Here is a 26,714-nt window from a genome sequence, read left to right on the forward strand (position 1 = left end):
GCCTGTTTTAGCTGTAATTGTATATAATCTTCTGGTGAACACAGCCTGTGTTAGCTGTAATTGTATATACTCTTCTGGTGAACACAGCCTGATTTAGCTGTAATTGTATATACTCTTCTGGTGAACACAGCCTGTTTTAGCTGTAATTGTATTTACTCTTCTGGTGAACACAGCCTGATTTAGCTGTAATTGTATATAATCTTCTGGTGAACACAGCCTGTGTTAGCTGTAATTGTATATACTCTTCTGGTGAACACAGCCTGTTTTAGCTGTAATTCAACAATGGTTAATCTCTTTCTACCCAGGTGGAAGGGGTGGGGTGGGTGGTATTTCTTTGTACACCAAAAAATTGCAAATTGGGAACAAACAGGATGAAAGAGTAGCTTCCTTCCGAGTGTTTTTGCTCAACAACAATATTACACCAGACTACTACAAATAAATGTATTAAAAATCTTATAGTATATCCAACGACATGTTGAAATAACATGAGCTTTCCATCTTTGGGCAATTTCACCACTTAAAAAGCAGCTTCCATCTGATTTCAAGTTACAATTTTAATCCACACTCCTGCAAATTATCCAAAAAGTACCAAAACTGTCAGGGAATAGCCATGATTGGATGGACAGAAATGAGTTTTCATCTTTGAGTGTTTTTCACCATTGATGGTTAAAAAGGAGCTTCCTTCTGGTACTTTGTTAAAGGGGTACGTTTCAGTCCCATGTCATCACATTACTGTTATCATAGTAATGAGTACACAGGATTATTCTTTTGTTGCAGATCAACTACTTCTAAGTTCTGCCAAACAACCTGTTTTTCAAACTTCAATATTAACCCTAATCCAAAAGTGGGCCTTGTAACTCTCAGCATTTTCACCAGACAGCAATGAGTAATATGATCAAAACCAAAGATGTCCATCAGAATTCAACATTACTCCCACTAGGCTGACCATAATAGTGTCCAAACCGTCATGCTCTTCAACATCAAAGATTACTTCCAAATTTTGACAACACCATCACGTGAACTTGTAGCAAGAAATCCTTGAGTGCTCTGAAAGACTGTCAAATCAGTGATTCCATCTCTATGACCTACTGGTACAGGATTTGGTCCTCTTCGTGGTGGATCTTCACTTGATGCACCCCGTTGTTTACTGTATGTTTCTTGTATCACTTCTGTGCCATCCACCAATCTATGTCTGAAAATTATAAGCAATCATATATTAGACTAAAATCTAATTGCAAGTCTACATGACACCATTTTTAACTATTTTGTTGCATTTGCACCTACATGTACCGTCTTCCATGGAGATGACAAAAACTCTCATGAAATAATAACAGTTTGAAAACACTACTGAAAGTGGATTGTTTTCAAAATGATCAGTATTTACAACCCATAACAACAAAGTAAAGCATTTTCCGAATGTACCACAATCATTTATAGCATCCATATCAAGTACAACCCATAACAACAAAGTAAAGTGTTTTCTGAATGTATCACAATCATTTATAGCATCCATATCAAGTGTTAAGTATACTGTTTCATTTGCTAATTGAACACGTTACCAAGGCCACATGCTAGGTTTGTAAATAAACCAATTGAAACAGTATATTTTTACACCTGATATGAATGCTATAAATGAGTGTAGCAGATACAGAAAGTGCTTTACTTCAGTGTTTCCCGTTGTATAAGTCATATCTTAACATTGAGTTTTTATAGTTCAGTCAATTGCAAGTGATTGTTAACTAGTTCAGAACATGCATGATAAAATATTGCAATTAACTCATGAATATGCAGCAAACATTATGCCAAAAAGCTTATAAACTCAGCCTGTGCCCCTTTAATATTGAAAGCTAAATACCAAAATCTTGAACTTCCTGTATTTACAATTATTACCCCTGGCAGGATCTATAGCAGCACAGCAGCCCTTTATACTTCCTCAACTCCCTGGGGAGCATACAATCCATTGCATCCTTGATTAAAGTGCATAGGATTAAAACATTCACATTGCAACCTCTATCCTACCAGATCACCAATTATACAGCCAGGTTAAAATCTTGTTGAATAATGAATATTTTGGATTAATTTGACAATTACAAACTTACTTGTACGAGACAGCTGTTTGATGTAAATGATCATTAGCTGCTCCGGCAATAATATAGGAACTCTGTGGGTAGGCCAAATCCCAGTATCGAATTCTCATATCGGAACCAGCTGTGAGGAGCAGTGGACTGCCATCAGCAGGACTACAATACATAGCAGTTACAGCATAACTTGATGGCTAAAGAAATGAGAATTAACTGTGAGGCGCTGTTCTTCCTGTGTGTAGGTCACTTTTTTGATCTTCTACAATAATTTGTGTAATGACAGGCATACACATGTAACAACATTAACACTGCTATGCTTATATTGAAAGCACCATACAATGATTTTTTCTCAAATCCTGCTGTAGAGGGCGTCATTTTTTAAAAAGAAATTCACTAAACTGAAAGAAATGTAGAATCAGGTCATGAGAAACATGGAATTTAAGTACAGCCAACCCAATCCAAACTATGACTAACACAGAATTTAAGTACAGCCAACCTAATCCAAACTATAATAATAATAATTAATCTTTATTTATACTGGATAGTTCTTTAAGCATATAATCACTTGTCTCCCAAGAAGTCCAGTGAGGGCCATCCCTTATGGGTTCAGTGTTCAGTGTTAACTATGCCTAGGTATTGCCTCAAAATGAAATTTTCACTTTTTGGAAAGACATAGCAAAATGTAGACTGACCTGTGGTTGTGATAATGGTGGTGTAGTACTTGCCCACAACGTCATCTGTCTGGCTCCAGTCTCCATGTCCCACATAGATACTTCATTATTCCCCTGAACAGCTGATATAACCCACGACTGGTGGAGAGGGTGCATTAACAATTTACGAACTCTTGCACCTGGAATAAAAAAAATCAGAGGTGAAATAACAATGTAATATGTACTTTGTACATTTGCATATCACCTAGTATATCTGCCAAACAGACCTATGTTATACATTTCCATATCACCCAGTATATGTCACACAGACCTGTATTATACATTTGCATATCTGCCACACAGACCTGTATTATACATTTGCATATCATCCAGTATACCTGCCACAGAGACCTATATTATGTACATTTGCATACCTGCCACACAGACCTGTATTATACATTTGCATACCTGCCACACAGACCTGTATTATACATTTGCATATCATCTAGTATACCTGCCACACAGACCTGTATTAAACATTTGCATATTACCCATTCTATCTTACAGAACCACCTGTGGTATGTATTAATTTGCATATTATCCATCACATCTCAAAGGACCACCTGTATCATTGCATGTTATCAACCTCTTTTAGACACTTGTCCTAATATACACTGAACATCACAGGACCAACTATATACAACATTTATATATTATCGACTTTACCTTACAAGGATACCAGTATAAGTTTTCCATGACTTAAACCTGATTGGCAGATGAATATCGTAAACAGGTGTAGATATACATATACTGTACTTACCAGTGGGATGTGTCAGTGTTGTTATTGGAAGTTGAAATCTCATATCCCAGCATACATGTGTTCCACTGCTTGTACCAACTCCTAACCAAAACTGTTTATGATCTACCACATATGATGTGATTAGTCCTAGAAAAAGATAGGGTCCATATTAGATCACATGAAAGCCTGGTTGAACATGTTCGAACACAAAATATGGGTTTTATACCATGGTCATTCTACATCAGAACAACTCATATTTACATCACAGGTTTGTGGTATTTGAAATTTGACTCAAAACATTCCAAATCGTCATTATTTTTTCAGCTTTTTCTTTATTCAGCCAGAAAATACTTATGACCTAAGGGGCCTTGTCACTACTCATGTTAACTCATAGTGACAAGGCCCCTTAGGTTACTCATATTTTCCCCTTAGCTAGCTAAGTGATGAAAAATATTGGGCAATGATATTGTATAGAGACTAGAGAAGGGCAGCTTTATATAACTGCCTACCAAAACAAAAATTACTGATGCTAGTACTCACCATGTTTTTGCTCATTTTTCAGTTTCCAGGCAACACTTGGAGCTCTCAGATCCCATCCAATCAGAGATCCATATACTGTGGCATATGTGAGTATATTCTGTGACCCTGCTCAAAGAAATACAGATGACAATTGTTGAATGTATTCTTGCATACAGTTATACGATGAAAGATTTTAGGTCTTGTTGGCCTGGAATATCATTTATTCCTTTTATTTCTAAATAAGTAGAAAAATCAGTGCATTTGTGTGTAAAACATGTCAGGTCTAATGTGATGAATTAGATTAGTTACAGCGCCCTCACAGTCAATTGTACAAAGGACAATTTGAATCACATATTACTATACTGTGAGTGGTAGTGTAAATCGCAATGATACCGTAACAGAACTAGACTCCTGGTAAACATACCTGAGTCCATGTGGTGCATATCTACAACAATACCATCCTCTTCCTGGTCAGAATTTCTCTGTTGTAGTAAACTTATTCTTGGTGTGCTTGGATCAATTCTGAAACAAAAAATTGACATTACACAACTTTCGTGGTAAAGTAAAACCTGTCTAAATCAACATTGAGTGGGACAAAAGTTTTGAAGTTCACAGTCAGTTTTTAGAGGGAGTTCATTTACCCAGGGTGGGCATGGCTGATCAACAAAGACAATGATGGCAAGGTCTACTGCAGTCAAAATAAGCGCATAAGATTAAAGCATTCACATTGCAACCACTATCTTAGCAGGTCCTCAATTATACAGCTGATTTGGCCAGAATGGTTCAAATCCTGCCTGAGAACTTAATAGCTAAACCTGCAAGCTGCAGATTCCAAGGCAACCACTTCAACCATTTGGACATCAATACTCCATGTCATCAGATTGGTATATCAAATAACCTAGACAGGCTATAACACACAGGCAGTTCAAAGTTTTTTAGGATTGAGCTTTGATCTGTCTTGGTCGACGACCCTCATCAGAATGACAAATTCCATATATTACAACTTTAACTACCCCCCCCCCCCCCCCCCAAGATGAACTGCTTTGAACTGCTATCGAACCTGTGTATTAAAGCCACCACAGAAAACATAAAACCTTACCTAAACACATGTATGCTTCCATCATCAGAAGCTGATGCTATGGTGTAGGTAGATTTAAAGAATGTAAGTGTTTTGATTTGTCCACCCTGTCTGTTGTAAGTCTGTCTTGAACGGTTAGCTATACTCTTGCCCTCCAATCGCTGACAGTCCCAGATTTTAACACTACCATCGTTTGAACACGTTGCAAAGAAATTATGGTCATGACTGACACTAATTCTGTTGGGGTAAATTGTAATAATAGTTCTGTTAAAATGGCAGGACACATGAGATGACAAGATATATGAATAATACAAAGCTACTGTGACATAGATAATAGATTATTGTGCTAAGGCCTAAAAAAAATTGTTTGGTTCCAGTTACCCGACCCACCTAGTGTTTCAGGCCAACCCTAAAGGTTTTTTACGTATTCAAGAAAAATATAATAAAATTGCAAAAATTGTGAAGTCTCGCAAGAAATAGTGGATGCGGAAACTGACATCAACTTAAAAAGACACATTAGCATTTGCTTCCAGTTAAACATCAAAATGAAAAAAAGCAACAAAACAAAAGAAAAAGCCCTCAAAATCACATTAAACGTTAGAATTATTGCAGCTACTCTGGCCCAAATATCGCATTACTTGACACGATCAAACGTAAAACATCGCGACTTCATACAACAACGGCCCCTAATTAGGATTAAAAGATTCTCACTAAAGCAAATAAGTGACATCTTTACACCAAGGGAAAAGCCACATTTCTAGTCTGTTCCTATATAGTGGCCTGAGGTGTAACCGATAGTTCATAAACCATTGTCGTAATTCTAATATTGTACTAGTCACGTTTCCTCAGACTTTCCTCTGGAGTGGTCTCGTAGGCAGAGCCCCCAGTGGTGAGAGGCTGGGTAACCAAGACTAATATTGTACATACCTATTAATTGCAGCTTTGTGTTCATGTAAATGGGCAACTAATAAACCCTTTGGTTTCCAACCTGGTGGTGGTGGTTTACTCTCAAAGATGGCATCTTCAATTAAAGTCTTTGTAGCTGCATCATGCATGTACTGTTCTCTTTTCTTGTGGACTAGTTTCCGTAGTTCTAGTTTACACCCAGCAAAACGTGCTGTATGAAGACAACAAACATTATCTTAAATTGGTGATTTTGTAGTTTAAATTGCAAAAATATGGTTACAATACAAATGAATAGCCTGATGGACAGACAGACAGACAGGCAGATCTGATATTGTTGTCCCCTTCCTGTGTTGGTTGATTGATTGATTTTTCAAGTAGGAAGCCATGATAAATTCGTTTTAGAAATTAAAATTCCAAAATAAATACCCAATCCAATCCATACGGCCACTTTAAGAAGTAATAACATTACCTTGTAACTGTACTGGTTTATTTTCCATATGCTTCACTTCAAAAGTTTTCTTGAGTGGTGAACCAGATTCCATGGCTTGTAACTGAGACATAGTGATTGGTGCATCAGGTGACAGCCCTTTCGTAGGTGGTTGTGCTGTGCCTTGTTGCTGGGTCTGTGTTAAGGGTTGTGTCTGTCCAGATACTGTGTCCTGCATTTGTTGTCTGCTATAAGTTTTGGTTGATAGTTGTCCAGGTTTACCGAGATCACTACTACCACTACTACCCCCAAACATACTTTTCCACTCTTCATTCTTAGATAAATCAAGAATATTATACAATTAAAAACAATGTAGAGAAAAACAGCTGCTGTAATGTAGCCTTATATCATATGCAGGAAATATATTACAGTGGCAACTGAGGTTTCGACTTACTAAGACAGACATAAACTATGGGACAATCGCACAATGTCACACAAGCTCAATAAGTGAACTTGGTTCATTTAGGGGGAAGGGGGTCTGGCGTCAATGTGATTGTTGAACTTCATTTTTGCACTTCTAACCAAATTTCGTTTACTCCTCCAATGATAACAACTTTTGTAATTACTACTGAGATGTTGATAAGTTGATAAAAATTGACTTCTAATCTGAGATATGGTGCTGGGTTTCTGGTAGTATTTAATGTATTTACAATCATGTTTTACATGTACATCAATCATAGTGGTTTGATCGCTACAGTTTTCATCATAGTTTACATCATATATAAACGGTTCATGTCGCACTTGTGCATGTCCATTTAGGGGGAGGGGGGAGGTGGTTTTGACCTAAACAAACTATGTTCATATGTTGAGCTGGGGCGACATTGTGCGATCGTCCCTAAAACTATTGTCATTCAGTGTGGTAGATTACACAAGTGTGTGATAACATTGCTGTATGGATATAATCACCCTGTAATCAAGATAAGCTGAGTTGACTGGTACTGGGATTGCATGCAATCCATGCAATCCAGACTGAGCATGCTCAGACGTAAAAGACTATGGGATTATCTGTGATATCTGTAATACCTAACCTGGAGCTACCAATGAAATAAACCTCCCTCACTGTTCAGGGTAAGTATAAATTGATCATTTGTAGTTGCAAACTATGTAACAGTATTGTTTACAATACCAATTCATTAGTATTTATTATCACATTTCCCATGATGCAACATTCAACATGGCGGGTTTGCAAGTTCCCAAATGGGTTCACCTAGCAAGTCTCTATAATCTTAGAACCATCAAAAACTCCCCTTAGTACTATTAAAGAAGTAAACTTACCATCACACTCTCCATAGTAGCCTTCTTCTTGCTTTGCTTCTTACTAGTACCTTGTGACTGGTTGTCTGATTTCATGTCTTTGGGTTTGATCATATCAGCATGTCGTCTTGTTACTTTAGATATCTTACTAACATTGATGGCACCAGGTTGTATGGCTACTTCATCTTCTGGTGACATGGCTTCTGTACTACTAATACTGTAAAGACAACAGTGTTAACATCAGAACTCTTGTGACACTGTAGCATCTTAATTACAGTCACAATTACAGCCCATTTCATTTTCGTGTTCACTAGCTCTCTTATGACACTGTAGCATCTTAATCAGTCACAATTACAGCCCATTTCATTTTAGTGTTCACTGGTTCTATTTGATATGTCTCTTATGACATTGTAGCATCAATCAGTCACAATTACAGCCCATTTCATTTTAGTATTCACTGGCTCTGTTTGATATGTCTCTTATGACACTGTAACCTCTTTAATAATCACAGCTACAATTAGAGCCCATTTCATATATTTTCATTGAGAGGCAACATTTTGGGGCAATTAATGGCAGTTATGATTTGGTAAAGAACAATGGGCCACATTTAAGACCAAGCAAAATTAAAAATAATGCAAAGTGGACTCCATTTTAGACACTTCAGCTAGAAAAAAAAGACCCCATTTTAGACCAAAGGGCTAGAAAATGCACCCTAAAAGTTGGCACATATACATATATGCAAATAAGGGGAGTAGCTGACCCGAGGGAAATACACTGGACTTGTTAGACTTACTTTGACTTACTCCTGTGAACTTTTAACATATGTTCTTTTAACAACAGTAGTTTGTCTTCGTGTGATTCAGTCATACCTTGAGAGTGTAATTTACGGAATAACTGAAAGGAAAAAAAAGTAAATATGTCAGTTAATGATCAGTGGGAAAATGATTATGTAAATCACTTGGCTATAGAAAATATACATACATGTTTGCATAGACACACACACGTACACACACACACACACACACACACACACACACACATATGTACACACACAGGAACAGAGGCATACACACAAACAATACATTTACATGACTACAATATATTGACAGACAAACAGAGACAGACAAACAGAGACAGACAGACAAACAAACAGACAGACACACACACATACATACATACATACATACATACATACATACATACATACATACATACATACATGCATGCATACACACATACATACATACATACATACATACATACATGCATGCATACACACATACAGGAGCACACACACACATGTAGACAGACAAATAATATATTTACATGACTGTACAAGAATGTATCAACAAAGACAGAGACAGACAGACAGAGATACACATACATGCACACACATACACACACACACACACACACACACACACAATTCAAAGTTAACGTTAGAGATCCAATATCTTACATCAAAATGCCAAAACTGTCCCATTTGTCTTTCACAACATTGCTTGAACTCCATAATCCTTACCTGAGCTAAATTACTATCTTCAATATGATTATAATTGGGTTCATGATTTGCCCTAGTTATGTTACGTATCAGTTGTCTGTCATGTAAGCTATCAAATAAACAATCAATCAATGGAGACTTTAAGATATAATCATAGACTGGTCTTGGTACAGGTTCATTTAACACACTCAGTAAGACAACCTGTAAACAAACAATACAATCTAGATGTAATAAACTCATTTAACAAGTGAGTGAGAATCAAGATTGAAATAGGTAAGTTTTAATGGCAGAGTGGAAGCAAGACTTAGAGTGAGAGTGATGAAGACTGTGGGGAAGACTGTTCCAGTGTCAAACAATCAATCAATCAATCAATCAATCAATCAATCAAATGAATTGGATTAATAAAACTTGGCATGGATATTAGAAAATACAAAGACTTTTGCTATAATTCATAGTTTGATAAGAACAGTTATATGGCCTCTTTACCTGTACATGAAATGCCAGGGAACTTGGAATTCGTTTGTGAATGTGAGCGCTTTTCTTATCAAACACTGAAATGTAATACAAGTCTCTGTACTTCCGACATACTGTGTCAAATGTTATTAATCCAATACATTTATTTACTTTCCATGTGTATTACACGTCCCACTTGTAAATGCCTGCTTGTTGTTGATTGCACATGCTTCATATCAAACAAAATTAAGTTAGAAAAATGTTCAAATCTGCCCCCATATTCCTTTAATTTAGGAGATATGGTTTCTTACCTCTTGATCCACCTGTATGATTGGTTGTTTGATGTATGGCTGTAGCAGCGGTATTATATTACAGTGCACATCAGCAACGTTGAAACTTCTTGAAATGGCTGCAATAAAACCTACTGCATCATGTCGCAGCCAGGGGTTCTATAATAAGAATGAAAGGTTTGATTACATCAAAATTTAGTTTCTTTGCTGCAGCTTTAATAGCATCAGCTGCATCATGTCGCAGCCAGGGGTTCTATAATAAGAATGAAAGGTTTGATTACATCAAAATTTAGTTTCTTTGCTGCAGCTTTAATGGCACCAGCTGCATCATGTCGCAGCCAGGGGTTCTATAATAAGAATGAAAGGTTTGATTACATCAAAATTTAGTTTCTTTGCTGCAGCTTTAATAGCATCAGCTTCATCATGTCGCAGCAAGGGGTTCTAGAATAAGGATGAAACAGAGCAGAAACAGAGCACTCTGAAGAACTTTACCTGTATGTTTCCTCACATTACGCATTCTCATTTGTTGAGTGAATTCACTTAGCACTGAGATTTGGTACAGTAACACTTATGGTGTTGTGTCGGATTATGTAACGAGTGCTCACAAAAGAACAAACGGTAAATGTAACAGCCAAAAAGAAATCGCGAAGTGTACACTACATCGGATTTTAATCAGATTGGTGCTGTACTAGCTGTTACTGGATTGGTCTGTTTAAACTGTTTTGTTAAATTGAATGACTTATAATATCATACACCCTCAACAGTATTGAATCACCTGTGGATAAATGTATTTGTGTAGCTGTACACATAGTATGGTAAAAGTAATCCCATCAAATTGAGTTTGATGGGATTAAATTCAGTGCCCCCAACTTGATCATGATTTCAACCTGTTACTGTACTATTTAGGGATAAATTTGACCTCAAATCAACTTGCACAATTTCAAAAATTGGTATTTTTAACAATTTTCAGTGAATATATACAGTTGGTTGTCTGTTCGACAAAATAATACTGCAGTTATGGCTAGTGTAGCCATACAAGTTTGGAATAGTCTGAAATTTAACTGAGAGAGAATTCTGACAACTTGTTTAGATATATGAAATGGAGATACTTACAGGGTGGCATAGGAATGGTACAGTAATGGAGATACTTACAGGGTGGCATAGGAATGGTACTGCTTCTGTCACTAATTCAATGGTTGTTGGTTTTTGTAGTAGATTTAATTCAATCAGACATGACAATGCATTTAATGTCTTACACATCACTGCTTCCTCTACGTCGCTCAAACCCTACAAATAATAAATACAGTCAAACATATCAGAAATGCCAAAGAAATGTTAATGTTCTTTCCAGAAAACAAGTAGATATATGTAGGCAGGTATAGGTAGTTGAGTGTGAGTGGGTAGGTGTGTAGATGGGTAGGTGGGTAGGTGGATGGCTGGGTGGAAGGGTGGCTGGGTGGGTGGATGGCTGGGTAGGTGGGTAGGTAGGTAGGTTAGGTAGGTTAGGTATGTATGTATGTATGTATGTACATTTATATGTGTGGATAGGTTGGATGAACTGGTGGGTGGGTTGGTAGGTAAGTATGGGTGGATGGGTGGGTGGATGGGTGGGTAGATACATAATGCAAATATATCTAAAGTAAAAAACATTGTACTAACTTGTTGTAGTAAAGGTTTTAATATTGATGAACTCTGCCAACCAACATATGCTGCTACACCTACTATATTGTCAAAGAATGAACCACGTAGATGCCAGTCATTCTGTAAATAAACACAAAATATTACACTATATGGTTGAAGCACTATGAGGTGTAGTAGGCCAATTTATTTCAATATTTAAGATATTTTTAGTACTTTATCATATACCTATAATTACATCACTATGTATTGCTATGGAGAAATCACAAGCTCTACCTGGGGGCAATAATATGACAGAACCTCATGACACATGAGTGCAAGTGTGGCATACTTGGGATATCTGCATGAGTGCTTGCAGTGTTCTCTGTGGTCGTACTTTCAAGAGCATAACAAGTGAAAGTGCACCAGAAAACACTGCAAGCATGAGTGCAAATACCCCTGAGTACCCACACTGGAACTCATGTGGCATGGGGTTCTGTTATCATATGTTGATCTGAAATGGCAAATTTCCGTAAAAATCATAAAAATCATGCAATTTTGTGCACAGTGAATGATCGCGTCCTCATTTGCATATCATTTGCATGCAAGTATGCAATAATATTTTTTTGTATTGCACTACAGTGTCTGGGTAAGAGACCCCCACCCTACCTCCTATTTAAGAAAAGGTTACAATGAAAGCACCTAGGGCACTAACACGACTCTGTCAGTAATGTACCTTGTCATTCAGGAATGTTATCATATGAGACAGTAAAACATCATTAGCTTTTTGTCTTCCAAAGAACACACACAGTCTGGTTATACCATTCTCCAGTAATGTTTGTTTGACAATGTTTTCCTGGTCAATGAAAAGAAGAAAACACACATAATAACGTTATTTATAACATGCACAAGCCAACTTGAACAAAAAATATGGAATATATATTGAAACAGTCAGAGGCAATGGTACATAATCTTAATACAGAGTGTTCAAGTTTGTTTCTAAAATAAGTCCTTGAGTAAGATATGAACTTTATTTGGGATTTGGTTCATCAGGCTGTATAAATAAATGGATTTCTGATTGTTTTCTGATGGATAAATCAAATGCACTTCAAGGCGGCAAAAATTGCATCCTCTCTTTGTGATAAACTGTAAGCTATGTCATGTTGTTCAATGTCCTATCAGACTTCCAAGTGGTAGTTAATAGTGTGGCAATGAATTTTGTATCTTACAGACTACATTTGGGAATGAGTAAGTTTTAATAACAGAGTGAAGTATGTCTGTGTAATTACAATAGAAAAATCTAAGGGTTGCTGAAAGACTATGCATATCATACACATTTTATGTTCCCCAAGAACAATTTACATAGATAAGAAACAGGCTTTCCACAGACCCCTCAATACAAATATAAACAACACCACACTCCTGCCTACAAGCAGGCACTGTATGTGTACACATGTCACCATGGGGACTCATGCAAGCAGACTCAAATTCTTGCTGTCATCAATTTGTATGTGTCAACATCTGAGCATGAAATGTGATGACATTAAATAGCTTCTTTGTTCCATGGATGTAGTGTGTCTCTGTGTATCAGTTGGGGTTGGATGGTATTGTTTATAAATTTGTAATAAGTGGTCTGTGGGAAGCCTGTTTCTTATCTATATAAAGTGTTCTTGGGGAACATAAAATGTGTATGACATGCACAGTCTTTCAGTGACCCTTCAGTATTTCTGCTGTCATGTTTTCTATGCTGAATGCCTAGAATAATGAAATCTATCTTACCGGATCACTGAGTAGTGTCACCACTTTCTGTTGAATCATTTCATGTAAATCTTGTAACTCTGCATCATAACTTCCCTGTAATAAAACAAAAAATGTAAATATGTCATTGATCACTTACAAATCTCTGAATGGACTATCGCCAACCTACATATCTGACCTAATTCACATGAAACCAACTCCCAGAACACGCCGATCATCTGCCAAACGTTTATTGCACGAACCCAAATACAAACTGTTGTCGTATGGCAGGCATGCATTCTCACATGAATAATAATATCTAGTTACCCTAACAATGTACACAGGTCATATATACATCATATTACCTACCTGATATTGCACACAGGTCACATATACATCATATTACACACCTGATATTGTACATAGGTAATATAAACATGATATTACCCAAATGATACACAGGTCATATATACATCATATTACCTACCTGATATTGCACACGGGTCACATATACATCATATTACACACCTGATGTTGTACATAGGTAATATAAACATGATATTACCCAGATAATATTGTACACAGGTCATATATACATCATATTACCCACCTGATATTGCACACTTGGATCTAATATAGAATCAGACTCTTCTTCTTTGGAGGCATGATCTAGTTGTGTTATTTCTAAGAAATGTAGCGCAGTTTCAGCTAATGAAGCAATGTTCTCTGCATATGCTACTCTAACAGCTACAACATCATCCTGAGTCAAATGAGCCTGTAAAATACATCATGATTTTATTGCAAAATATTAACGAAACTGCTATTTTGGGTAACTATATCATCACATGACAGAATCCCATGATGTGTGAGAGTGCAAGAGTGGCATACTTGAGGTGCTTGCACAAGTACATGCAATATTCTCTGTAACCGTACTTTCATGGGCATAGCAAGTGAAAGTGCAGCAGAAAACACAGCAAGCACAAGTGCAAAATTTATACCTCTAAGTTCCCTCGCTGGAAATCATGTGGTTCTGTTATCATTACATATGTTTATCCAAAATGGCAAAGTTTTGTAAAAATCTTACTATGTGAAGACTCTCTCCACTGAAGGCTCTGCCTACAAGATAACTGAGACTACAGTTACAGATGACCACTAGGTGGTGGTATCCTCATCAGAAAGACAAATTTCATAGTTACAGATGACCACTAGGTGGCAGTATCACATGATCAGCTGATTTAGAATTAAAGTTTTAACATTCTACTAAAGTGGGAGCAAGAACTGATTTTTCAAATCAAAATCAAAAATATAGCGTATGACTGATAAATCTGCAGAATAATACTTACCAGATTAGGTAATATGTACTCTGGAAATATGTTGGCGTCACTGAAACAAAAATCAGACATTGAAGTCAATTTGACATGGAATCCAAATATATGAATATTTCTGGGTATTTGGTTATATTTGCAATGCGGAACAGCATAATTTCTTTCAATTGGCTTTAGCTCGTCTTTCTTCCAGTGTTGGTCAATTCAGTTCTGCCACACTTCTCAGTGCAAACTGATTGCTAGTAAGCTAATTGCACATCACAGACCTAGTCAATCTGTTAAAATCCGATGTAGTGTACACGCCGTGATTTCTTTTTGGGAAAACCTTTGGTATTGTGTCAGATGTATGTAACGAGTGCTCACAAAAAAAACCGACGACAGTAAACGTAACAGCCAAAAAGAAATCGTGACGTGTACAATACATCAGATTTTTAAAACAGTGTGCAAGAGAGGCCGGGTCACAAGATAGCATGCTATCAGACAACTGTCAACAATGGACAAAGTCTGGTAGATAGTGGCAAGAAAAAGCCTGCAGGCTAGTATACAGCTGAACTACTGACAAGTTAACTATCATTTATATGACCTTTCAATATCCAATGTAAGTCCCAAACCCTCACTGTATTACAGGTTCTTCATATCCCAATCACCTATGACTAAGTAAAGGCTAACTCTACTAGCCATCACTATTTAATATACTCCCTACCTCCTTGGTACAGCTTTTACTAGTGCCAAGCTCTGAGTTAGAGTTTTCAATGCAGTGGCACGAACTCTTGGAAATGAATCATTTACCAAATGAATCTGTAATTAAATAGATGTAGGAGGTGAGAGGTGATGTGCTTTTACTTGTATGCCTTCCCAGCTCACACATACATACATACACATGCATTGCTCTCACCCCATGCACACACACATACTTGCACAAAGCACACATGTGCACACACACATTCATGCAATCATTATTAACAGCAAGTACTAAATTTACAATGCACTAGGAGGTAAGATGCATGACACATATGTACATACACATACACATACACACAGTCACAGACAGACACAGACACATAGACAGACAGACACAGACAGACATATGCACATGCGTAACAGATGGACAGACAGACAGACAGACAGACAGACAGACACACACACACACAGACACAGACACACACACACACACACACACACACACACACACACACACACACACACACACACACACACACACACACATGCGCACGTGCATGTGCACATATATATACCAGTACGTATTGCTCTTGTGGAGAATTTACAGTTATGAGCAATATGAATAATAATTATGAACCAGTTTTCCAAAACTATGAAATATTATGTAGAAAACACAATATATATGTTGTAGCTATAGATCAAAAACTGTCTGTGTTCTTACCATATATGGTATTAGTCGATCTAGGACAACTTCAGCTGGTACAAATTTAGCCAGTGTGAACATGAGATCCAATGCAGCCAACTTGGCAATACAAAACTATGGCAAAAATCAAACATACCAATATATTATATTATATTTAGGCTTTCACTGAAAAATTACAAATCTATGCCAATTTTGTTGTTGTTGTTGCTGTTGCTGTTGCTGCTGTTGTTGTTGTTGTTGTTGTTGTTGTTGTTGTTGTTCATAAACATCACCTATTTTGAATTCAATGTTTCATTATACTTGTTCTGAAATTTGCCAAAAGCAACAGAAACAGAAATGAGAACAAAAAATTCTCATGTTATTTTTTTCTACTTTCATCTACTCCTAGATATTAAGATGGAAATTCTCTTATAAGTAGGCCTAACAAAAAAAAAATTGTGTGGTTCCGATTACACTTAATTTTAGGTAGATTTTTTAGGAAGATTTTTATATTTTTTTTTATATATAATTGTTTCATATGTGAGTGTCTAGTTCAGGTAGTTATGTTTTCTGTTGTTTTCCATATGGTCTCTGTATTATTGGTTTCTTCTCATCAGATGTACAACCATTACAGATTGCAAGAACAGTTTTATATTGTCTTTTTAAGTTGAAGTCAGTTGCCGCATCCACTATTTCTTGTGAGACTTCATAATTTTCGCGATTTTATTTTTTTTATCAATTACTTGACAAGGGTTGGTGTGACAAACTAGAAGGTGGGGTTGGGTAACTGGAACCAGATATTTTTTTTAGGCCTTAGGATTATTTCTTTGGCTTGAATTTAAAATAAAGTTGAAATTTGACACAAAAGTCACAGACAAAATAAAGAATATTTATGTAAATTTTACAAAAATGAAGACTCAGTCATGACATTTTTTTCTCGCTTACATTTCTATTGTTAAAAAGTTGCAGAAATATGATGCAAATGTTACAGAAATTAAAACACTGATTTTACGGGAAAAATGTTCTAACACTACTAGAACTTTGGCTAAAATAAAGTCAGCACTTCTTGACTTAAATGAAATCCAGATATATGGAAACAATAATGTCTAATCATATCACTTTTTCAGGAATTTTTTTTCTTATACTAGCACTCTGTATTTACTGGTAAACTCCAAGCAAACCAAACTTTTTCACATAAAATCATGGTTTTAACATGTTACCTTGAGAGATCGTAGTGATGATGTGATAAGTGATATAACAATAACTAATCCACTGTTCTTCTCTATTTGATTAACGCCATCTTCATTGGTTGGACACAGATTCTCAAGAATAATCCTCATGTCTTTGTGTACCCTAGTACAACATAAACAGAGATAGGAAGTACTTAGTTAACCCTGTACATTCTAGAATAAATGTCTTTGTGGACCCTAGTACAACATAAACAGAGATAGGAAGTACTTAGTTAACCCTGTACATTCTAGAATAAATGTCTTTGTGGACCCTAGTACAATACCAACAGAGATAGGAAGTACTTAGATAACCCTGTATATTCTAGAATAAAAGTCTTTGTGTACCCTAGTACAATATAAACAGAAATAGGAAGTACTTAGATAACCCTGTATATTCTAGAATAAATGTCTTTGTGCACCTTAGTACAATATAAACAGAAATAGGAAGTACTTAGATAACAATGTATATTCTAGAATAAAAGTCTTTGTGTACCCTAGTACAATATAAACAGAAATAGGAAGTACTTAGATAACCCTGTATATTCTAGAATAAAAGTCTTTGTGTACCCTAGTACAATATAAACAGAAATAGGAAGTACTTAGATAACAATGTATATTCTAGAATAAATGTCTTTGTGCACCTTAGTACAATATAAACAGAAATAGGAAGTACTTAGATAACAATGTATATTCTAGAATAAATGTCTTTGTGCACCTTAGTACAATATAAACAGAAATAGGAAGTACTTAGATAACAATGTATATTCTAGAATAAAAGTCTTTGTGCACCTTAGTACAATATAAACAGAAATAGGAAGTACTTAGATAACCCGGTATATTCTAGAATAAATGTCTTTGTGCACCTTAGTACAATATAAACAGAAATAGGAAGTACTTAGATAACAATGTATATTCTAGAATAAATGTCTTTGTGCACCTTAGTACAATATAAACAGAAATAGGAAGTACTTAGATAACAATGTATATTCTAGAATAAAAGTCTTTGTGTACCCTAGTACAATATAAACAGAAATAGGAAGTACTTAGATAACAATGTATATTCTAGAATAAAAGTCTTTGTGCACCTTAGTACAATATAAACAGAAATAGGAAGTACTTAGATAACAATGTATATTCTAGAATAAAAGTCTTTGTGTACCTTAGTACAATATAAACAGAAATAGGAAGTACTTAGATAACAATGTATATTCTAGAATAAAAGTCTTTGTGTACCCTAGTACAATATAAACAGAAATAGGAAGTACTTAGATAACAATGTATATTCTAGAATAAATGTCTTTGTGCACCTTAGTACAATATAAACAGAAATAGGAAGTACTTAGATAACAATGTATATTCTAGAATAAAAGTCTTTGTGCACCTTAGTACAATATAAACAGAAATAGGAAGTACTTAGATAACAATGTATATTCTAGAATAAAAGTCTTTGTGTACCCTAGTACAATATAAACAGAAATAGGAAGTACTTAGATAACAATGTATATTCTAGAATAAATGTCTTTATGGACCCTAGTGCAATACAGAGATAGGAAGTACTAGGTTAAGTTCCTCTAGATTATATATTTACTATTTTTTAGCACCAAATACTTATTGCAGAAAATCCAATGAAGAAATGTAGTTTTCTTAATGGATTCAATAAAGATTCTATCCTATTCTACATACCTTGCTATTTTTTCATCTGGTGGTAAGATTGGTAGAGCTGCAAAGTCACTCATATAGGCTTTCAAGAAACTATAGAAATACTCTGGAAATGCAGACCCTCTCCATTGTAGTAAGTAATCCTCAGCAGAAAGCCTCTTAGTAGGGTCCTTCTGAATCATATGTTCAACTAAAGCCTATCAACAAAATAAAATTATCCATATCAAAGTCAATACTCTCACAATCTGATGAAAATCCGATGTAGTGTACATGTTGCAATTTCTTTTTGGCTGTTACGTTTACTGTCATTTGTTCTGTTGTGAGCGCTGGTTACATACATCCGACACAACACCATAAGTTTTCCTGAACCCAATCTCGTACTTACGAGTAGCCAACCAGAATCCATCTTACAATATAACACTCAACATTCAAAATTGAAAGAAAGAGAACTACCAAACAATAATGATAACATCGTTGTCTGCACTCTGTGCTCAAGCTCTTTTTGAACAGAGCAATCTGAAGTACTGTACCCATATGTTTTGGCGCATAACGTGTTTCCATTGGTTGAGTGAATTCACTCAGTGCTCTCATAGTGTTGTGTTAGATGTATGTACAGAGCATTGACAAAACAACAAACGAAAGTAAACATAACAGCCAAAAAGAAATAGTGATGTGTACTCTACATTGGATTTTAATCAGATTGTTACTCACAATGAAACTGACCACTCTGAAGTCAATGACATACCAAAGCATTCAAGTTATTGAAAAGACAAAGGATTTTACAGTTTGGCCACTGAGGGTGCTGTTCTAGTATACGAGAATTGTTGATTACTCACTCTTACCAGATTAAATCTGGTAATTTTCAGCAAGTTGTTTTACACTCATTTTGTCCACAGCTTCATGTACTACCCATACAGGACGTTAGCTCTCATTTTCCAAAATGCAGGGTGCACTCGTTCGATATTTCTTTTAAAAATTGTCAACAAGTACTAACAGGAATATAATACATTATGAAACTCAACACAAAATTTGATAAAACTGTTGTTATTCATTTCCACAGAAAAAAGTTTAAGCCTTTATGCACATCTCATATTACTGAATATCCTAGGGGGTACACAATATGAATAATAATCACCTTGATGTAAGGGTCCTCTATCTTGTTGATTATTTTTTCTGGAGTATACATGTCATTACGATAGGCCAGGAGTGTTGACAGATGAAACGGTGGATGACCCTCAGTAAACAACTCTGCTATAACACAACTGAAAGAATAAATAAAAAATTATTTGTTACAGGTGCCCAAAAATGAGACAGTGTAGTAACACAAATTTTAAGTTATTTTGTGAGGTCACTACTGACGTCTAGGTAGCAGTATTTATCATGAGTAATAACTAGTTACAACTGACCACTAGGTGGCAGTATTGAGGATGAATAATAAGTGACCACTGTAGATGGAGAAATAAGAATGACTATTCACTGGGTGGCCTTTATTGAACACCCCAATCTATCAGGATCATGACAGTTTATACCATCACATGATGGGATTCTGTGGAGAGATCCAATCAAGGGCCCACCGACAATGTTCACTGTAACCTCTCCAAATAGTTGACATAAAAATGGAAAATACTTGTTACCTAAGGGTTTTGTCACTACTTGCCTAGTGACTCGTAGTAACAAAGCCCCCTTAGGTCACTCATATTTTCCTTGGCTGAACGAAGAAAAGTATTGGGGAATAATATCTAAATATGGTCACAACTGTAGGAGGTGATATTTGCTTTTTTAAACTATTACAAACATTTGTTTACTCACCCAGTAGAAAAGATATCCATTGCTGTGGTCACTTCACCTTTCTGTATGTTCTCACTGTCTGGCAATGATTCCAGTACTGCTGGCATACCTTTATCGATATCTTGTTGTTTACTACTCACATCAACGAATCTCTCCGGTGCAATATAACACGTACGTCTTCTTGAGGTATCAAAGAAGAAATTAAAGTCTGATGGATTGTTCTGTAGTAGAGACACAAAACGGATAATAATAATAAATTAATAATGTTAGTTTTTATATACTCTGTGCTGAAAGTGTTTTACAATTATTACCCCTGGTATGGATCTATATCAGCACAATGGCCCTCTATATTTCCTCAACTCCCTGGGGAGTATACAATACATTGCAGCCTTTGTCATTTTCACAAAGACCAATTTGACTCTTTAGTTTGAAAAAATCTTAGTACTAATTTTTGAGCAATTATCTTTCAGAGTAAAGTTGTTGTTTTTTGTTTTGTTTTGTTGGTTGTTTTTTTTTGTTTGTTTGTTTTTTGTGGGGGGTGTTTGTTTTTGTTTGTGAGATCCACAGTGCAACAGAACTCTATCCCGAATTATTAAAAGTGAATTATCACACAAAAGTGGCTTTAGGTCTTTTTTTGGCACTAACTCTTTACATTATAATAATGAATATTTAGTAATTTTGTAGCTTGTAGCTTGCTAAGTCCATCAGTAAAACCCAGTATACTTACATCAGGTAAATATGTAGGCTTAAAACTGGCAAAATCTGTCAGTAACACCCAGTTCCAGCTCGTTACCATGACATTTTCAGTCTTGATATCACCATGGCAAACCTTAAATCAAACACAACACAACAATTTTAAACTGGAGCCTACAGTATTTTCTTTAATATTCTTTGGCTTAATTTACATATTTATGATCAGATTTCCTTGTTTCCATGACTCTGTATTTTGTTAAACCTCGTCCAAGGGCGTTTTTTCAGAAGCATGTTTCCACTGCATAGTAAAGGAATAACAATGCTTATCACTATCGATGTTATTAGGTTAAAATGATACTGCTACGTTTTTGGCATCTCTGTTATTGTTACTGTGGAGTTGAAATGCATCTATGTTTATGTAAAAAATATCAATGTCCCATAAGTGAAATGCTAAGGCAACTTCACTTTCCCTATACTAACCTTTGCTTTATGAGCCTGGTTGAGGGCGCACAATAATTGGAATGCAATCCATTTCTTCTCTACTGGATTCAGGAATGGTCTGGTACTAATTCTATCATATAGATTACTTTTGACATACTGTCTGAACACTAAGGCTGCTTTGTCAGATAACTGTGAAAAAAATAAACAATACGAAATCTAAGGTAAGTATTTAAAGTTAAAAGCCCACATTAATTTAGGATTGAAATTTGGGCGTGAAGAACAGTTGTCTCCAAAAGCTTTAGAAAAAGTTGCGCTTAAAAAATTTGATAAAAAAATCAAATATAACTCTTATGGCTTGATTGTAACACTAGTGTGAGAGCATGGGATTTGAAACCTGGCCTGTAAAGGCCCAAGCCAACTTAGGAGCGTAGCGTGTGCAGATCTTACTGGTTTCTGTGTGGTTGTAACAAACACAGCCAGTGAACAGTAGTATCAAAATGGCTATACCTGTTATCATTTGTGTAAATAGCTATCATTCACCATTGTTGGCATTGTTACATTTCCTTTCATGGAAATACATAACGGAGAAAGAATATTTACCCAAAACAAAACTTGCTTAAACAAAAGTACTGGACCCTTGCTCGAGTGAGGGCGCTAACATAGTTAAATATGGTAATAGTAATAATAATAGTGTATTACTTACAGTACTTCTTTGGAATGGTAGACAGTTTGATGCATTACTAAGTCTAGCTTTGATATCATCTACTTTGTCTTTATGTGGTTTGATTGGCAGTGATGGATCTTGAATTGCAAATACTTTGACCACTGACAGACCTTCCCTGTCATCAAAGAAACGATATATACTATTAGTTTCATACATGAAGAACACTTGCTTTGAATCCTTGCCAATAGTCATCAGGTTGTTACAATGTAGTATATCGGATGAAAAGTTTGAGTAAAAAGTTTGGGCGGTAAGTAGGTAAAATCTACCTGCGTTCCCCAGACATTTTACCAGGGTTCCCTACCAGTATTTTTTTGTTAATGGCGGTAAGTAAGTAAAATCTATCTGAGTTCCCCAGACAGTTTACCTGGGTTCACTACCAGTGTCTATTGTTAAGGGCGGTAAGTAAGTAAAATCTACCTGAGTTCCCCATTCATTTTCCCTACCAGTGTTTTGCTAAGGATGGTAATCAGGTAAAATCTACCTGAGTTCCCCAGACGTTTTTCCAGGATTCCTACAACAGTTATGGTAGATGGTGTGGAAACCATTGTAAATTTTACCAGATTTCTCTCCTGTAATAATATGGACAGTGTGCCCTCTAATGATAGCCAAATTTTGTTGTTGTGAGTCAAAATGAGAAAAACTGACATTTCTTGTGAGTCACCACATAGTAAGAGATAGGGGAACACCAAATTTTGGTGTATCCGTCACTAGAAATTGTGTACGTCAGTGGCACGTCAAATTAGCTTCGAGGGCACACTGAATACTAGGGTTCCCAGACCTTAGCAAAACACTGGATATACATCACTGATAATACTTGTAAACATTGCTAAGGAACTTACTTGAATTTAGCTCTGGCCACCTTAAAGAATCTAGTACTGCCAAGACTACTGTCATACTCATAATCAGTCACATCAGTTAAGTAGTTGTCTACACTTAAAATCTGTGATGGTGCAATACCAGCCAACTGATTCCCCATATTGTCTCAATTGACTCAAAGTACAACTACTAAATACGTTTCAAATGTCTCGTTGTAAAGACGATAATTAGTTGGTCATGGTGTTGGTTTGGAAAACACTGCCAGTATCTGAAAACATAAAGAAAACATTAGTTAGACCACAGGGAACTGGATACATAGATATGAAATTAGTATATTTTTGACTACTTTTATGTTCAATAAAGATATTATAATGTTGAGTATAATTTATTTTCATGGTGTATATTTAGCTGAACAAGACATATCTTACAGTTTAATATTTTGTAGTCTAGTTCCAGGCTGGGACAGTATTACGTGTTAAATATCCCAGTCTAGTCAAGGTGCCAACAAAAGGTGTCAAGTGTGTTTGAACGTCATGGTGAGTGAAGAACGAATGACGCATGTCAGTAGTAATCCATCATAAATTGACAGGCTGTCGTCATTGCTCATTAATACAATTGATACAGCTGTTTTGACCATGTTCTGACTATCGTGGGAATTTAGCACATAATAATAATATGCAAATGTCCAACTCCTCCTCCAGTCTGTTTAAACTAAGATCACATGGGGATGGCAAGGACGTCATCATGTTTATATGAACCCTGTGGGAGGGAGCACAGAATTATGTGCAATTGTTGGGGACCTTGACTAGACTGGGAATACTGTCCCTGTCTGGAACTAGACTAAATATTTTTGTTACTAATTTAAATTTTGTGACCACTAGATTTAAATTGAAGTTGTAGTTCTTCAGCACATAAAATATGTCCTTAAATTGTCAACCCTTTCCTTATATGGCACTGAGCAACTATTAATATATACAGTGAAAAATTATCATAATTGCAATATTCCTTGCATAGAAATATTAATATTCATATTTAATTACTGTTGTGGTATTTGTTGTTGATGTCTGTTATTTCTGTGAGTGTCCATAATTTGTTGTTAATTGTTGTCGTATTTATGTACATTATTTATTGTAAACAAAACAACCACTAAACCTGAGGCGACTTGTGGTGATGACTCGTTCGTGTTTTCGTCTGCTAAAATGTGCAGACGTCTTCGAATGTTATATAGCAGGGTTTATTTCAAATTCTGTGGTTTGGCAAGATGCTACATGTGAATGTCATTCAAATACGCAATCGTACTTTTTGACTGAGTAATTCAAGTGTACCTGACTTACATGCATGAACGAGGGTACAGTAGAACTAGGTAAGAAGGATAGAAAAACGTCTTCTGGATTCTTTTTCAGTGGTGTTCAGAGATGATGTGTTTTTACAGCGTGCCGTCTCTGGTACACTACATAGCCAAAACTTTCTTACATCAACAGAAAATATGCATCATCTGTTAGTTACCGCTACATCTCAGTTCGAAAGTGATACATGAATTTCCGAGATCATATCACTTGTTTTTGTACCTTACTCACTAGCACAAAATATCAACAATCAACATTGCCACTCTACCCTTGTGTACACGCAGACACTCGTAAAAAAACAGGAAAAAATATATGAATTTGCTTACCCGAACTCATTAGGGTTGAAAGGATGTTTTCATTCTGAGGTTTAGCAATTTCTCTGATTTAAATGCAATAAGAATAATATTTTTACACCGCGGTTTTCACTGACGACAACAGTGAGATGACTTCATCGGCGTACACTTCCGGTTTCCTGATTTGCGCACAGGATTGTGGTTATATAGCGCCTTGATAATGTAAGAGTCGTTTTGAGAGACTGCCTTTGTTTTTATTCAGACTTTTCACGAACGTATATATACACACGCGATTTAAAAAAACAAAAAACAGAAGCAAATGAAAGAAATCACCAGAGGGTGGAGATGAAAGTTATCAGGGTGACGAATCTGGGGTTTAATTTTATCAGGACAAAAGTACCAGATTGTCCACCAGTTTACCTATGGTATGGGTTCACATTTGAAACAGGTGGTTGTAAAGAAAAAATGATAGCTATTTTAGACTATCTGGACAAACATGCTTGGAAAAGAAGAAACCCACATATCTAAAAGATAGAATGGAGGAGTTGTATTGTAACTTCAAATATATTTATTTGTATGTCTAATGATCACACATTACATGCATCTACAACACAATGTTATTGAAAATCACCTAAGGTGTTAGTAGTAAAGTTATTGGAATCTATTTGAAGCAACTATGTAGCTTTCATCTGAATCACTTGGATATCATCAGGATAATGATATTATGCTGTTTGATATGTAACATGATTAGATGCTTTAACTATATTCATTCCCTGTACCTATGGCCACTATAGTTCTTTCACCCACCCACACACACACACGCACATGCATATGTATAATGCATACACACACACACACACACATACACATACATACATACATACATACATACATACATACACACATACATATATACATACATATATACATACATACACACATGCATATACATGATGCATACATACACACATACACATACATATGCACACACACATACTCATACATATACATGTGCACACACCCATGCATATATACATGTGCACACACACACACACACACACACACACACACACACACACACACACACACACACACACACGTGTGTGCACACATGCATATACATAATGCATACGCACAAACTTACAATGAACTTTTTGATCTCTTTTTTTCAGTCTTTCTTCTCTTGGTAAAATATAGGACCATAGGACAACCATGCTTCAATGCAACTACATTGGTCAAAGTCAATACACAGCTAGTCAATATCAGGTCACCATAAATTTCAGAAGTAACAAAGAATATATTTCACTTTCAATTCAAATCATAGTAAGAAAACTAAGATATCCAGTTAGTTTCATAACTTGTATGACTTTATTAGGAACAATCATCGCAAATTGAACAAAACTATCAAATTTAAGTCAAAAATCAATGTCCAAAAAACAACAACACATAAATTGTACAAAAACAATCACAGCTTTTGTTGGAGTTTTAAGTATATCAGTACACCTTCATTATAACAATTTAAAATCTAGCAACACATGATTGGTTTATGTATATCTGGGCCAGGTTTTCTCTGTAAGCCTTCAGAGAGTAGTTTGATTTCACCTAATAATCAGGGTTCACTCCAGGCCTTTATAGAGTAGTGGGTTCCACCCTACGATTTCACCT

At 35.8% G+C, this 26,714-nt stretch overlaps 1 protein-coding gene across 1 annotated transcript; it reads right to left on the reverse strand.

Annotated features, from left to right (window-relative positions):
* Positions 1–311: 311 nt before the first annotated feature.
* Positions 312–25,188, reverse strand: LOC144451152 (phosphoinositide 3-kinase regulatory subunit 4-like). The gene is made up of 30 exons (XM_078141934.1): positions 25,083–25,188; positions 23,434–23,678; positions 22,574–22,709; positions 21,910–22,059; positions 21,464–21,565; positions 20,758–20,957; positions 20,084–20,210; positions 18,973–19,145; positions 17,281–17,413; positions 16,100–16,195; positions 15,401–15,495; positions 14,716–14,755; positions 13,983–14,147; positions 13,415–13,489; positions 12,372–12,491; positions 11,678–11,779; positions 11,171–11,305; positions 10,040–10,177; positions 9,297–9,476; positions 8,568–8,668; positions 7,796–7,991; positions 6,503–6,794; positions 6,055–6,244; positions 5,149–5,364; positions 4,474–4,571; positions 4,071–4,175; positions 3,552–3,677; positions 2,774–2,931; positions 2,100–2,275; positions 312–1,192 (listed from the first exon to the last, which is right to left on the reverse strand). The coding sequence occupies exons 2-30, from the start codon at positions 23,568–23,570 to the stop codon at positions 988–990; spliced, it is 4,167 nt and encodes a 1,388-aa protein (XP_077998060.1). The 5' UTR covers positions 23,571–23,678; positions 25,083–25,188; the 3' UTR covers positions 312–987.
* Positions 25,189–26,714: the final 1,526 nt, after the last annotated feature.

The sequence above is a fragment of the Glandiceps talaboti genome, chromosome 21, assembly GCF_964340395.1.
Source record: "Glandiceps talaboti chromosome 21, keGlaTala1.1, whole genome shotgun sequence".
NCBI classification, from domain to species: Eukaryota; Metazoa; Hemichordata; class Enteropneusta; family Spengelidae; genus Glandiceps; species Glandiceps talaboti.

Bases quoted from the DNA above. Each gene is read 5' to 3' on its own strand.
- LOC144451152 (XM_078141934.1), bottom strand. From the start codon at position 23,570: ATGGGGAATCAGTTGGCTGGTATTGCACCATCACAGATTTTAAGTGTA. The intron at 17,414-18,972 runs GTATGTAGAATA...ATGTTGTACTAG, and splicing joins CCAGATGAAAAAATAGCAAG to GGTACACAAAGACATGAGGA. The intron at 1,193-2,099 runs GTAAGTTTGTAA...TATAATTTTCAG, and splicing joins CAAACAGCTGTCTCGTACAA to ACATAGATTGGTGGATGGCA.